This window comes from Schistocerca cancellata, unplaced genomic scaffold, assembly GCF_023864275.1.
Source record: "Schistocerca cancellata isolate TAMUIC-IGC-003103 unplaced genomic scaffold, iqSchCanc2.1 HiC_scaffold_756, whole genome shotgun sequence".
Taxonomy (NCBI): domain Eukaryota; kingdom Metazoa; phylum Arthropoda; class Insecta; order Orthoptera; family Acrididae; genus Schistocerca; species Schistocerca cancellata.
Window position 1 is genome coordinate 520,759 of NW_026046767.1, and position 16,056 is coordinate 536,814.

Below are 16,056 nucleotides of genomic sequence, written 5' to 3' on the forward strand. Positions count from 1 at the left end.
GCTGTGTCAATGGTTCTGTGTACTAAGTAAGTTGGACCGTGGACTGAGTGGCGAATACAGAGGGTGGTGGTGAAGTCTATCTCTAATTGTTTAAATAAAGACTGGTGTATGATTTTGAAAAGTTTAAGATTAGCGAGCAGGGTATTTTAGATGGATTGTTATTTAGACAAATTAAGAGATGTTCAGTTCTATGGGCGTAAATGTTTTGAATTATTTAGGTGTGTTTCACGTGTCTGTAGGCTGTGCAGTGGCTTTTTTTTTTTTTTTGACGGTTTACAATTAGCAAGCGTGTGTGTAGAGCCTTATACATGAGTTATGTAGGAGTAGTTTGCAGGTCTGTATGCTGTGGGATATGTCAGAGCGTGTATTCTGTGACAAATATAATTAATCGGTAAATAAAGTGCTGGCAAATAAAATAAAGTCCTTCTTCTCTCGATCAGTCTAGTACAGGCTGAGTCCTTTTACTACCGGTTCCTAGGAGGAGGTGGCGGTCGGGTGACTGGTTAGTGGAGGTGAGCTTTGTTTGCCACAATTTTCTTATGTTGGTAGCGAAACACAAAGTGACCGCCAAAATTCAAAGTTCACTTATTTCTATGAGAAAATGTCATATAACTTAATGTACGTTAGTAAACGTTAATACGGCTCAGTGCAGGAACACGGATTGTTAAGGGGATGTGGCGGTCGGTTGAGGATCGTGGTAGAGACTTAAACTATTTGATTCGAAGTCCAGGTGGGTGTGGCATTCGCGAAAAATCATTCCAAGTCCTGGTGGACGTGCTGCTTTCCACGGCAGAGAGGTTAATTCATTGATCAGTTTAATTAAGAAGTGACGTGAACTTTGTGTTAGGTTGAATTGCGCAGGACGTAGGTTGCGGCGAGCGATGGTTCACACATACGTGATGCGTTTTCGAGACGGATTTGGATTAAGGAAAAGAACTATGTCGGTTGAATAACGAGACTCGCATGATCTGTTAACTTAGAGACGGGCTTCATTTCGAACACATCGGCTGGTTCCCGCGGGTCCAGCGAAAACATGTTTACAGGGTCCAGCAGCTAGCACGGGCCAGCATCTGCGGGCCGGGGAGCTGTGACGTGGACCACCGAGTGTGCGCCAGCCATTGTGTGATTCCTCCCACAGGCAAACAATTTTGGCACGAAACGTGCAGAGGTGAATTCATATGGTGACGGACAACGGACCGTTGTGAGGTCAGCCTCAGCAAGTTCGAGCGTGTCCAGCGAAAACATGTTTACTGTTGTGACTTGGCAAGACAGCCAAGCCACCAGGAGAGGAAGCCGAAAGGCACGCGTTTAAGCTCACACAGGCTAACGTGAGGTCTGGAACAGGTAAGGGAATTTATAGTAGAAAAGAACGTAAGTAATTACTGGAATACTTAACTTTAATTCATAATTGGTGAACATCGGTCTGGCGGTACATGTATCACAAGATAAATAGCAAATGATAATGGCGCCTTGCTAGGTCGTAGCAAATGACGTAGCTGAAGGCTATCCTAACTATCGTCTCGGCAAATGAGAGCGTAATATGTCAGTGAACCATCGCTAGCAAAGTCGGCTGTACAACTGGGGCGACTGCTAGGACGTCTCTCTAGACCTGCCGTGTGGCGGCGCTCGGTCTGCAATCACTGATAGTGGCGACACGCGGGTCCGACGTATACTACCGGACCGCGGCCGATTTAAAGGCTACCATCTAGCAAGTGTGGTGTCTGGCGGTGACACAACATTCCTCCCCCGCAAATCGGCGTACGGTTGAGTCATAAGGCTTCCGCCCGCCGTAGGGAGGACCCCATGTTGACGTATGCGACGAGGTGGGGAGCCTAACAACAGGCGATGCTGTGCCACCCGCACCCTGCCATTCGGTCCGAGGGGAGCTAGGGAACGCCTGAAAACCTAGTCCAGGGTGCACGCCAACATGCGGTGTACGCGCCCGTAGAGAGACAGGATGGGCCGAAGGGTCGACCTCCATCGGGTCGGGGCACCCGACGGGCGAAGACGTCCTATGGTCCGGAGCAGGCAAGTAGTCCATGGCGGAAGACAACGGGTCACGGGAAGCGATCGGCGGCGCGTGACCCAGGGAGGCTCCCGGCGGTTGCAGCGAAGCGTCCACTGCGGGCGTCGCCGGCGGGAGAACAGGCGGCGGCGCGTCGCCATGGGGCAAAATGGAAGGCAGCGTCGGTAATACCTGGGGATGAGGCGACCCAGTAGATGGGTCCCCAGGGCGCTGACCGGACGGCACCGTCGCTGAAAGCAAACGGGGAGCGGCAGAACCCGTGCGACGACAGAGGCGCAGCTGATTGAGATGCCGACGCACCTCACCAGAGGACCCCAAAACCTAATATATAGCGCGGCCGAGGCAGCGAAGAATGCGCCCTGCGAGCCAACGCCGTGAACCTCGATAGTTGCGATAGTATACAACGTCGCCTGGGGCAAAAGCAGGTGTCTGCCGCTGCACAGGAACCTGAGGCGGCGGATGTAGCAAAGACATCAAGGTTCGATGAGGGCGACCGTGCAACAACTCAGCTGGCGAGCGACCATCTCGGGGCTGAGAGCGATACGTGGACAAAAAGAGCAATAACGCGTCCTCCCGAGAATGCGACTTTTTCAACTTCAACATCTGCAACTTGAAAGTCCGGACCAATCGTTCAGCGGCACCATTTGACTGTGGCGAAAACGGCGCGGATGTCAGATGTTGAATACCATTGGCCTTGCAGAATGTCTGAAATTCTGCGGACATGAATTGTGGGCCATTGTCGGAAACAATAGTCTGTGGAAGACCTTCAATGAAAAAGATAGCGGATAACGCTTGGATGGTGGCAGAAGACGTCGTGGAAGACATCCAGACAACAAAAGGAAAATTACTGAATGATTCCACCAGAACCAACCATCGAGCATTCCAGAATGGACCAGCAAAATCGATGTGTAAGCGTTACCAAGGGGAAGTGGCTTTTGGCCATGCAAAGAATTTCCACGGTGGTGCGGATTGTTGTTAGGCACATGACATGTTAGAAGAGCACATATGCGTAATCGCAGCATCTATTCCGAACCAAGTACAGTGTTGACGAGCAAGTTGTTTCGTTCTCACTATACCCCAATGTCCTTGGTGGAGATGCCGTAAGACAGAGGACTGTAACGAACGTGGGACCACGAAACTGGACTGATCATTATCAGAACGCAACAGCAAAACACCACGTCGTACAAAAAGTCTCTCCTTGTGAGCAAAAAATCGGCCAACCAACGGATCCTCGACCCGTGACTTTGACAAGGGCCATTCCGTGGCAACAAAACGCAGAACGGTAGCAAGGACAGGGTCAGCAGCTGTGGCTGTAGCTACACGACGAAAATCAATGGGAAACGATTCGACCACGTCATCGGTTTCCGAATCAAGGAACATGCAAGCAAGTGCGGAGGAATCGAATGCTCTATCCTCAGCAACAGGCAAACGGGACAACGTATCGGCGTTTCCGTGCTTAGCAGTGGACCGATACAAGATATCGTAGCGGTACTGCGAGAGGGAAATAGACCAGCGAATGAATTTCTGCGCTGTACGTGGAGGTACAGGCTTGGTCGGAATAAAAAGCGATGTCAAAGGTTTATGGTCTGTGATGATGGTAAAGTGACGACCATACAAGAAATCATGAAACTTTGTAACACCAAATACGAGAGCCAATGCTTCTTTCTCGATCTGTGAATAATTTCTTTGCGCAGACGAGAGCAATTTGGACGCAAAGGCAATAGAGCGATCGTGCGAACCATCTTTGTGCGCAAGCACAGCACCGATCCCGAAATCCGATGCATCTACCAGCAACAAAAGGGGTTTCTGGGCATCGAATGGCGTAAGGCAAGTAGTGGAAAGCAACGCCGATTTCAACTGGCGCAAGGCGCGTTCGCATTCCGTCGTCCAGACGAACGGAACACCTTTAGAGCGTAAGCGATGAAGCGCAGCTGAAATGGAAGAGGCGTGGCGCACATAGCGATGATAATAATTGATTTTTCCCAGCACACTCTGTAGCTGCTTCAAATTCTGCGGCGAAGGCAAGTCTTGTATGGCACGGAGGTGTTCGGGACTGGGATGCACGCCTAGGGGCATTGAGTACATGGCCCAGGAAGGGTAAGTCACGAGCAAAAAACACACATTTGACCTTCCGCAAGCGAAGACCATTCTGTCGCAAGACCTGAAATAATGTTCCGAGATTGGCTAAATGTTCTGATTCCGTCTTTCTGGAGATCACAATATCGTCCAGATAGTTAGCTGCAGTAGGGACCGACGCACAAACAGTTTGCAGATATTGCTGAAACAATGCAGGGGCGGATGCACACCCGAATGGTTGTCGTTTGAATCGGTACAAACCAAGATGCGTGTTAACCACCAAGACGCGCTGGGATTCTTCGTCCACCGGTATTTGCAAGTACGCTTCTGCTAGATCCAAGTTCGAAAAATATTTACCAAGGCACAGTTTGTCAAAAAGATCTTCCGGGCGGGGTAAAGGAAAAGTTGAAGTCACTAGTTGGGGATTCACTGTTGCCTTGAAGTCCACACAAAGTCTCAACTTTCCGGGAGGTTTTTGCAAAATTCCTAAGGGTGATGCCCAGAGAGAAGCCTGCACACATTCAATGACACCTTGTGATTCCAAATCGTTTAATGTTCTTGTGACGTCATCACGCAATGCGTGGGGAACATTGCACGCTCTGAAAAATTTCGGTTGCGTGTTTACTTTCAGTTCCAAATGTGCTTCATAGTTCTTAGCGCAACCAAGGCCCGGTGCAAAAATGTCTGCAAATTCTTCACATAGACGAGAAACACTGGCTGAAGGCACAGTCTGGTTCACTGATAGGACCTGATTTACTATAGACAAGTTAAACAACTGAAACAAATCGAAACCAAACAAGTTCACTGCAGAAGAAGAATGAAGTACGTACAATGACACAAGTTTTGTTTGTCCCTTGTATGTTGCAAGAAGGCTGCACTGTCCTAAACAGGGAGCCCGTGACCTGAATATGTAGTTGGCTTAACATTTGCTGCACGCAACGGGGGTGTGCCCAGCTGTTTGTATGTGTCGTGATTGATCAACGAAACAGCAGCTCAGGTGTCGAGCTGGAATGGGATCACCTTACCGTTAAAGTCCAAGTCCAAAAAAAGTTTATTGTCCTGCTGACGACAAGAGCGACTGTCTCATGCAATGTGAACTTCCACTGGTACAGAATCACTTGCGACTTGATGGGATTTCCGGCGATGTCGATGCACACTATTTGTGGGACGAACACAGTCACTGTTAGAGAGAGTGGCACTGGGTGGAGTGGAAGTAACTACATGAATTTCCATGGGCGAAGGTTCACGAGCCTGAGTATTCTGGGTTTGATTCCGATTCCGGCGTGAAGCAAAGGGCCTGGAATGGTTGTGAGTGTCCGATCGCAGCTTTTTCTGTCAAACACTTTGAACATGTCCTTTTTTATTACAGAAAAAGCAAATAGCGTGGCGTGACGGGCAAGTCTCACGCAAATGTCTAGTAGCACAACGCGGGCATGATTTCACTGCATTTGCTTGCTGGTGCGGCACACGTAACTGAGAATTTGGCGGCAGCTGCGCGGACAGGCGCAAGGGCTGTTTACTGTTCCGTGCAGCGCGCCCGGCGGGCCAGTTAACAAGACACACGGGTGGCGAAGTTTCAAGTGATTCCTGAGCAAAGTCAAGTGTGTCCTGCCGATGCAATATGTCCATCACTTGTTGAAGCGAGGGATTGACTAGTTTCAAAATCTGTTCCCTTATATGAACATCAGAAACGTTCTGTGAAATTACATCACGCACCATAGTATCTGAATAAGGGAGTCCACATTCACACTCAAAAGCACAATCCCTAGTAAGGCCTTGCAAAGTTGCAACCCACTCCTATTAGTCTGTCCGGCCGTACGGTTTGTACGAAAGAACGTATACCGTTTGGCAACTACATTGACTGATTCTTTGAAATATGCATGTAATGCAGACAAAATTTCTTCGTAGGACAGAGTTGCTACGTCGTGTCGGGGAAACAATTTGACTATCACACGATACGTGGACACGCCGACGCAAGAAAGGAGAAAAGGCTGCCGCTCATTACCTTGAATTCTGTAGGCAGCGAGATGGAATCCAAAGTGGCGTGACCACTCCATCCAGCTTTCCAGTGCCGCATCCATAGGACGAAAAGGTGGTGCAACTGCATGGTGTGGCTGCGGTAGCAGTGGAGCGGCGTCTGCCGCATCGTTTTGCATTGCACGTTGACCCTGGATGAGCTGTCCAAGGGCATCCAGTAAGGCCTGCGTCTGCTGATTCTGTAAGCGATAAAATTCGGACAGTACATCTGGAGATGGTGGCGAAGCCATTACACAAGTAAGTCAGGGCAGAATTATTACAAACGCGATTCAGCTCGTCGCCAAGTTGTTGTGACTTAGCAAGACAGCCAAGCCACTAGGAGAGGAAGCCGAAAGGCACGCGTTTAAGCTCACGCAGGCTGGCGTGAGGTCTGGAACAGGTAAGGGATTTTATAGTAGAAAAGAACGTAAGTAACTACTGGAATACTTAACTTTAATTCACAATTGGTGAACATCGGTCTGACGGTACATGTATCACAAGATAAATAACAAATGATAATGGCGCCTTGCTAGGTCGTAGCTGAAGGCTATGCTAACTATCATCTCGGCAAATGAGAGCGTAATTTGTCAGTGAACCATCGCTAGCAAAGTCGGCTGTACAACTGGGGCGAGTGCTAGGACGTCTCTCTAGACCTTCCGTGTGGCGGCGCTCGGTCTGCAATTACTGATAGTGGCGACACGCGGGTCGGACGTATACTACCGGACCGCGGCCGATTTAAAGGCTACCACCTAGCAAGTGTGGTGTCTGGCGGTGACACCACATTTACGTCATGGGAGCGATCGCTGGTCCAGCGGCTAGCGCGGGCCAGCCCCCACCGCGTGAGCAGCCGCCTCACGTGACAGCCGTCGGAAGCGATCCGCGCGCTGGCCGGTGGGGCCAGGGGGTGGCGACGATTTGAACTAATTCGGTTGGAGCGCGGACGTGATGGCGACTGCACTGGGTGTTGCTGCGATCTCAAAAATGTATACTGATTGCGTTGGAGAACAAGTGATGACCGTACTGCTGGAAATAAAGACTTCAGTCCATTTCCCCTGCAAAATCACTTGATGTCACTTAGGTTACTCTAGGTGCACTTTATTATTTGAGGCGATTTTGATAGGTTAGCAGTGAATGAAGGTAAGTGTCCGCAAAACTTCGTAGGATGTGGACTATTTAGTACGTGTGATCGATTATGGTGTTTGGATTTGAACTTGTGATAGATTTTTGCTATGGATGTAACGCAAATGGCTTACTCGCCGTGAATATCAGACATCTTGAATAAATAATAATAAATGATAATGAATGATTGAAAACAGAAGTACAGTTTTCGAGACATTATCGAGTTGGAATTTGGATTTGTGCAATTTTCTAGTGTAGGTAGACCAATAATAATAATACATAATAATAAATGATGAATGATAAAGAATAATAATCAATAATAATAAAGAGAAGTACAGTTTTGCAGTTTTTGAATTTGGCGCGAATTTTCTAGTGGAGGTAGGACAATAATAATAAATAATAATAATAATAATAAATAATAATAAATCATAATAAATGATAATCAATAATTATAATGAAATGTATGGTTTTGCAGACATTATCCTGTTGGTACTTGAATTTTGCGGCAATTTCTTCTGGAGGATTAGGTTGGTGGACATAGCCCAATGGGCCCATTTTCCCGCCAAAACTCAAATTTGCCGCCATTTTTTCTGGGGGTTAGGTTAGTGAAGGTAGCCCAATATGCCTATTTTCCCGCCAAAATCCGCCATCCTGGATACATCATGCGCTGTTCCCAAGTCTACATACCTCTATGCTGGACAACGTCATTGCCGTCAACTTGAATAAATTTGGCAACAATGGGAAGTGGGGTGGCACGAAGGTTGTCCCACTACTACCATGTTCTCTAGCTTTTTCTGGTTTATTACTGTTGCTGTGGCTGTGAGTTTAATATAGTTTGCACTGTAACTGGTGCTGAATTTCTGGTTACCATATGTTTTGGAAGGCAAAAATTAGTTGAATAAAAAAGATGCAAAAACATGTGAACTCAGTTAATAATTGTTGTTACATTTATGGTGAACGACCATTTTCTCACACAAACTCAATCTGCCACCTCCTCTGAAGGCTGCCTATCAGACTTATTTCTAAATGCTGGGTTTATTGTTACGTGACGTAGTAAAATTGGAGGTACACATTCCTTAAAATTGTTTACCTTTATTTTTCTGTATCCAGTAAACGTAGCTTCTGAGAAAGAATGTCCTTTAAGTACTTAAGAGACAGCTACCTTACTTTAAGTGATGCAAATTTAAGAAGTAAAGGAGACTCCGTTTGATCGAATTTTGCATGGGAAAGGAAAGCAATCTTTGGGGGCCTTAAAAGGAGTCTTTTTTGATTTTTGCATTTTCAGGTGACATAAGAGGTGAAATCTACGGTCAATTGGTGACAGTGCTCCTGCTAATACCACATTTACTAGTATGCAACATGTCCCTTAAAATCAATTTTCTGCATTCCCAAGAAGACATTTTCTCTACCAGTTGTGCCGTCAGTGATGAACACAGAGAAAAATATTTGTGTGATCGCAGGAATATATCTGGGTAAGACTTCTTGGAAGATTAAAATTGTATGCCGGACCGAGACTCGAACTCGGGACCTTTGCCTTACGCGGGCAAGTGCTCTACCATTTGAGCTACCGCAGCACAACTCACGCCCCCTCCTCACAGCTTTACTTCTGCCAGTACCGTGTCTCCTACTTTCCAAACTTTAGAATTCTGGAAACATCCCCCAGGCTGTGGCTAAGCATTGTCTCCGCCATATCCTTTCTTTCTGGAGTGCTAGTTCTGTAAGGTTTGCAGGAGAGCTTCTGTAAAGTTTGGAAAGTAGGAGACGAGGTACTGGCAGAAGTAAAGCTGTGAGGACGGGGCGTGAGTCGTTCTTCGGTAGCTCAGATGGTGGAAAACTTGCCCGCGAAAGGCAAAGGTCCCGAGTTCGAGTTTTGGCCCGGCACACAATCTACCAGGAAGCTTCATATCAGCGCACACTCCGCTGCAGACTGAAAATCTCAATCTATATCAGGGTGGTTCGAATGACACAAAGCTGGTGGATCACTGATGGTAGGTGTGCAGAGATGCTCCGCAAATTACAATAGGCAAGACAAAAGACAATGGCATCAAAAAGCGACCACAAAATTTCCTTCAGATTCAACTAACTTCCAGGTGCCTGTCATTAAAAGAAATCAAATGGACTTTCAATGTTAATGACATATGGTTCAAATGACTCCGAGCACTAATGCGACTTAACTTCTGAGATCATCAGTCGCCTAGAACTTGAACTAATTAAACCTAACTAACCTAAGGACATCACACACATCCGTATCCGAGGCAGGATTCAAACCTGCGACCATAGCGGTAGCTCGGTTCCAGACTGTAGCGCCTAGAATCTCACGGCCGCTCCTGTTGGCATATGTAAATAAAATGTACCGTTTTGTCTTAATCCGTTAACATAAAATGCTTCCACACATTGTATGTGACAGGATATAAAGCTAACAAATATTTTTATCACGAGTATTTGTTTTTCTCAATCCAAAATTTGTAAGCTTCGTTTCATGAAATGAGGGAAACATTTTTAAAAATTTTTATGGGTATTTTAACTTCGATATAGAATCGCGGTTTAACTCGGCGTTTTCCACATTAACAAACATTCCTAGAGGTGAAAGACGTGAAAAGCGATAGATACGAATCGTAGGACTGACTGGAGAGTAGGAAATCATTGCCATCTCCAACACAGTTGGGTTGTCAACGGTGGAGTGGTAACTCATGAACCCACACTCTAAGCTAATAAGGAGCTACCTGGATTCTAAGATCCATGCAAGGGGGTGGATGTCTATCTGGACCGAAGTCTTTCCCACATAGCTGGCGAGAGCAGCACTGTGATAGCTGCTGGGGACTTCTTTCTCCTCCCAGGTATAAGAATGGGTATTAAAACAATTTCCTTGCGTTAGGGTGTTGTTCAATTTCCCCTATTAAGATAAAATTTTGAAAGACTATTTTCTAAGGAAGGCCAGTGAGATGCAGGAACATGCTACTTAGTATCTTGTCGTGACGAGGTGCCGAGTTTCGTGCTACAGCCAATCGTGACTGAGTGTGGACAGCGATAAACTTGACCATTAGGGGATATGAAGTCCCAGCTTCCTCTCTCGGTAAGCACTCAGTAGTGACGGAAAGCTGAATCTCGTCTGAGATTAACGTGAGCCAAGTGCTCCTCAGTAGTCCGCGCAATATCGCTCTTGCTGTTTAGGGTGTGAAGCTCCAATCAGATGGCCAAAACTTGTACCTCCATAGAGCCGTAGGTCTCTTATTAATTACCGAGTAGCATTTGTCATTTCACCAAGGAAGAGTGAGGATCATCATTAGTTTTCTAATGAGCAGTGTGTGTGAAGCTGGCGAGCATAAACATAGATCTTTGACTGAAAATTACCCTATTATAGTGCTGATCTTTAGACAACAAGAATCTTTCGACAGTTCGACCACTGGTGCAGCCCCATGGGCACTAAAGAGTCCACTGGGGGAAAAAGCTGTCAAGGTAGTGGTGTGATGAATTTTTTGTGTCCCTCGTACTCTAGAATTTCGTTAGGTTGCAAGTAGTGGGAGCGCGGGAAACTCCAAGAGTGGTATTAGTAAGTGGCGGACCATCCTATTTGTGACGTACACTGCTGGAGCACTGTTTGCAAGTTTTGAGTGGATAGCGAGAGTCGTGGACTGGTATTAATAAACGACAATCGAATACTGTGACGTGTGCGATTGTACAGGGGAAAAGGCGAAGAATGATCCTACAAAGCACTTTCACGACTGTAGTTTTTCTCGCAAGCTGGTGCATAGAACGACAGTCGAAATTTCGATAGTATGTCGTGCTCGACAGGCTAGTACACATATACTATGAGCTCAGCTTTGATGCGTTATTATCTGAATGCGAACATACGACAGGCACTCAAGTGAATCCCTCTTGCTGGTACCCATTGTCCTAGGACAGAAACGAGTGATCTGGCCTATTCATTGGCAAGGAGCAGAAATGAAGTCCCAAGTACAATACAAAAGAAAAATGCGTAAACAAAAATAAGAAGTGGGTTAACAGCTTTCCTGTACTTTTTGATTGCATGTGGCACTGTGTTCAACAACGCCTCTGCTCTGAATGTACGAGAGCGTGCTGGAAGGCAGTGCCACCGAGTTCATATTCTGTTCTCAATATCGGTTGAGGTAATACGTGTCATGCATATTACTCTGTCGACTTACCCGCTTCACCGACGCATTTTGCAACGCTCTGCCGCTAGAGGGCAGTGTGCACCATAACTACGTTTCTGCGTGACAAACAACGTACTGTAGACTCTCAGACAACCTAAAGTACAAATTCGAATAATTTTCCCTCACATGGAGGACTCTCTTATTTATCATGACAATTAAAGACCACATACGAGCGTTCTGACATCTGCAACAATCCGACGCCTTGGACTCCTCGTCATCGATCATCCTCCATACAGTTCGCACCTGGGCCCATCCTCTATACACTCTTGATATGATCCAACCAGATTTTCACCTGTTTCCAAAACTTAAAGAACCCCTCTGAGGACTTCACTTTTATAGTGATAAAGCGATGTAAGGGGAGGTAAGGTTACGATCCTGTCAGCAAAATCAAATATTCTACTAGTGACAGAATCAACAAACTGGTCTCTGGGAAAAACGTGTTCGTCGCCAACGTGACTGTGTCGTGAAATAAATATGTAGACATGAAGAATACAGACGAGACTGTTAACAAAGCTAGTTTTGTTTTGAGAGCTTCAAGAATTTTCACATAAAAATTACGTGCCCTTATTTTCCAACACGCCTTCATAGTACCAGTATTTCTGCAATACAAATTTCTCTGGACCACTAAATTCTACAGTACACCACCACGTGTCGTGACTTTTGACACACCACTGAATATTCTAGTGCACGTGGCAGCGACCTTCTGAGATCTGAGTCTGTCTACTCACTGATGGTGTTACTATTGCAGGTGCAGACACAGCAGTCAAACTCCGACACAGCGGGCAACAGCTGAACCAGTCATCTACAACTACGTGTCGACACCACGCCATCCCCTATCCTATGATCTTTTATGCCGCTACGCACAGAAAGGCACCGATTATCCCAGCATAAGAAACTTATGGGTCGTTTACGTCGTACTGCTCAAGGAGAAATACTTGTACGTTATCGCCGCTGTAGTCCTCCACCTAATTCCAGCTATCATCGTAGATTCTTTTCTGTATCTCAAGGGAATGAAACCAATGTAAGTAACCCTGACAATTCTGTACTGACAGCTTTAATTTTTTGTTGTACAAGCTTTGCTGTTGAATACATTGTCCAAAATTTTGTGAATTATTATTAACATACCTATGTTATATGATCAAAATTTCTGAGTATATAATATAAACGTGTTCTCCTAGAGTGTCGTAAATTCTCTGACCTAACCCCAAGTTGTTTACCTCATGGTGCTAGTCCTCTTTCACAGGAAGAAGAAAATTTGTTTATCGGTACTGGACATTTCAAGTGCTTGAACGCTGTAGGAACACCAGTAATAGCCAATGAAGCCCAAGAGATTCATCACAGATTTCAACTAATCTACACTACAATTTGAGAAACTTTTACCCCCTAAGGAGACATCAAAATAAATCAAATCTAATCGGAAAATGGAGCACAGTCTGAAAACGAAAGCTTGTACAAAACATACTGACAAACAGTTTCCGCGGAATCTGCTGTGGCATCGAGTTATAGTAGAGACTATCATTTCGAATTGATCCTGTCCATACTCATGCTGTAGCTATATTCGTCATGGCTTGAATGTCACATCACCAACTGATGAAATACTTTGAGCGTAAGCCCCCAAGATTATCATCATCTTCCATAAAACGTTCGCAGATATGTGACTACGTTAACATTAGTTGCAAACAGCAATGCCATCAACGTTTCAGCCACATGGAATGGTTGCAGTAACGTTGATTTGTACAACAATACTTTGCATCCAGAAACATGAAGGGTATCAATACTTTTTTTCTGAAAGCGTATTGGTTTTATTCAGGATTCCAGTACACCATATTATTCACCAGTCTTTTGGTTAGAACTAACTATTTTTCAACATGAAGTTCGTTTAACGCGAAGGTCTTGCGCCATATTACTGGGACGGCTTGTATGCCCGCAGGGTACCACTCTAATGGGCGACATTGGAGCCAAGGTCTTGCTGTGTCAATAACCTCCCCATCATCCACGTGCTGCCTCCCGCGGAGTACATCGTGCGATGGGACAAACAGGTAGAAGTCGGGGGGTGCGGGATCCTAGCTGTGGTGAGGATGAGGAAGAACAGCCCAATGAGGTTACGCGAGCTCCTCTCCGGTGTGCAGCCTTGTGCGAGGCCTTACATTGTCACAGAACAGTGAGGTGCTTCATGGTGATCCGTCGATCACTTCGGGTCAGAATGTCTGCACGTTTCAACACTGCAGGAGACACAGCTGCGTGCGGCCGCCTGGCAAGCGGGAAACCGGACAGTTCTGCTTCTGTGGACTGCCACGTCTCCGCAGACATTCTGCAAGCGCCTGTGGATATCTGCGATGCTCTGGTTTTCCGCCGAAGGAAACTCAGTGACAGCTCTGTGCTCGGAACGCACCTCCGTGCCAAGCGCCATTTTCAAAACAATATATAGTACCTATATAGCACAATATATATAAATGACATAGTAGATAGTGTCGGAAGTTCCATGCGGCTTTTCGCGGATGATGCTGTAGTATACAGAGAAGTTGCAGCATTAGAAAATTGTAGCGAAATGCAGGAAGATCTGCAGCGGATAGGCACTTGGTGCAGGGAGTGGCAACTGACCCTTAATATAGACAAATGTAATGTATTGCGAATACATAGAAAGAAGGATTCTTTATTGTATGATTATATGATAGCGGAACAAACACTGGTAGCAGTTACTTCTGTAAAATATCTGGGAGTATGCGTGCGGAACGATTTGAAGTGGAATGATCATATAAAATTAATTGTTGGTAAGGCGGGTACCAGGTTGAGATTCATTGGGAGAGTCCTTAGAAAATGTAGTCCATCAACAAAGGAGGTGGCTTACAAAACACTCGTTCGACCTATACTTGAGTATTGCTCATCAGTGTGGGATCCGTACCAGATCGGGTTGACGGAGGAGATAGAGAAGATCCAAAGAAGAGCGGCGCGTTTCGTCACAGGGTTATTTGGTAACCGTCGTGATAGCGTTACGGAGATGTTTAACAAACTCAAGTGGCAGACTCTGCAAGAGAGGCGCTCTGCATCGCGGTGTAGCTTGCTCGCCAGGTTTCGAGAGGGTGCGTTTCTGGATGAGGTATCGAATATATTGCTTCCCCCTACTTATACCTCCCGAGGAGATCACGAATGTAAAATTAGAGAGATTAGAGCGCGCACAGAGGCTTTCAGACAGTCGTTCTTCCCGCGAACCATACGCGACTGGAACAGGAAAGGGAGATAATGACAGTGGCACGTAAAGTGCCCTCCGCCACACACCGTTGGGTGGCTTGCGGAGTATAAATGTAGAATGTAGATGTAGATGTATCGGAGCTTTATGAAGCCATGGTGGCTGAAGCTGGAATATGCTTCGATGTCCGACACCAAATTCGGTATTTTTGCAACCGAAATTGGTAGAGAAAAAAGTGTTGCACTTCTTGTTTTACACGCCTCGTATTTTCCTGATGATGATATAACGATCTCACGTGTGACTTGGTGATTTAGGATAAGTCAGCTGGAACCGGTCTATAGAAACGAAGAAGAACATATCACTCAAGCTACAAAGAAATGACTCTCATTGTACAGAAATAGAAGAAAAGGTACTACTTTGGATCCTAGAGCTTCCTTGTTGAAGATTTCGCCATTGAAAGTAGCCGCTATTCGAAACTGCTAGTATTACAGACAATAAGTAAGGGTGCTGCACGCCAGTCATTAGTCCAGTACAACCATGTTTAGCCCAGCCTTGATTGAACAGTTGAATTTCTTAGCGCCTCACACAAATCTGGTCATCACTGTCATGGATGCTTAACGTCACACTTTTTTTTTTTCTATTGGCGTGTCTGTTAGAGACGACCAATTAGTCGCAGGCACATTGCGGAACAAGACACACACGCTCAGTTAACGTGCAGTTACAAAGAGCCAATACGTGAGGCAAAATATCACAGTCCAGCATTCTTACTAAGCATAAAGTATGCCAGCTCATACGGGTGTCACAGTTCTTGGTATGCTACTGTGTTTAAGACTTGCCTGATTATCTACATCAATGTCAATCACACATCAACCCGCCCCCCTTCCCCTCACACAAACACCACAACAATAGCGTTACATGTCATAGTCTATAGCTGAAGAACATTAGAAACATCATATTTTCCTGCAGTAATTTATGTCTAGTACCACTAACAAGTGTATTCTACGTTCATTCCATTACCAGCATTCACACAGTAGTGTAAAACTCAACAATTGTTGTTAGTTAGTGAGACCCCCCTGCTATACCAGCAGGACAGGACAGATAGTTTAATTTGTAGAAAGGGGCCAAAATGAGTGGCTGTCTGCTGCACTCGAACAAACTACTTTATCCACTTGACAAATATTACAAGAGTAAAGACGACATTAAAAACAGAGCAAGCCAAACATTAATTTTATAACTTAATTCCCGGCTAAATGCGCCATTCAATCTCCCGCCTCAAGGGCAAAACAACTTTAATTTAAAATCGGCTGAAGGCCAATAACTCAAGACTCAAAAATAGGAATTTGAATTTAAAAGTCAGAAGGTCTTATCTTAAAATTTCTTTAAATCAGGCTGAAGGCCCAAAGAATCACGCCTTAAGGGCAAAACAACTTTAATTTAAAATCGGCTAGAAGTCATACATA

The 16,056-nt window shown here is 45.6% G+C and overlaps 1 protein-coding gene across 1 annotated transcript in view; it reads left to right on the forward strand.

The window, feature by feature from the left end:
- The window catches only part of LOC126142862 (fatty acyl-CoA reductase wat-like), a 156,638-nt gene that overhangs the window by 119,615 nt on the left and 20,967 nt on the right, over window positions 1–16,056 (forward strand). Inside the window, exon 6 of the mRNA XM_049915292.1 lies at window positions 12,158–12,430. Coding sequence (XP_049771249.1) covers window positions 12,158–12,430 — 273 coding nt within the window. The remainder of the gene's footprint in view (window positions 1–12,157; window positions 12,431–16,056) is intronic.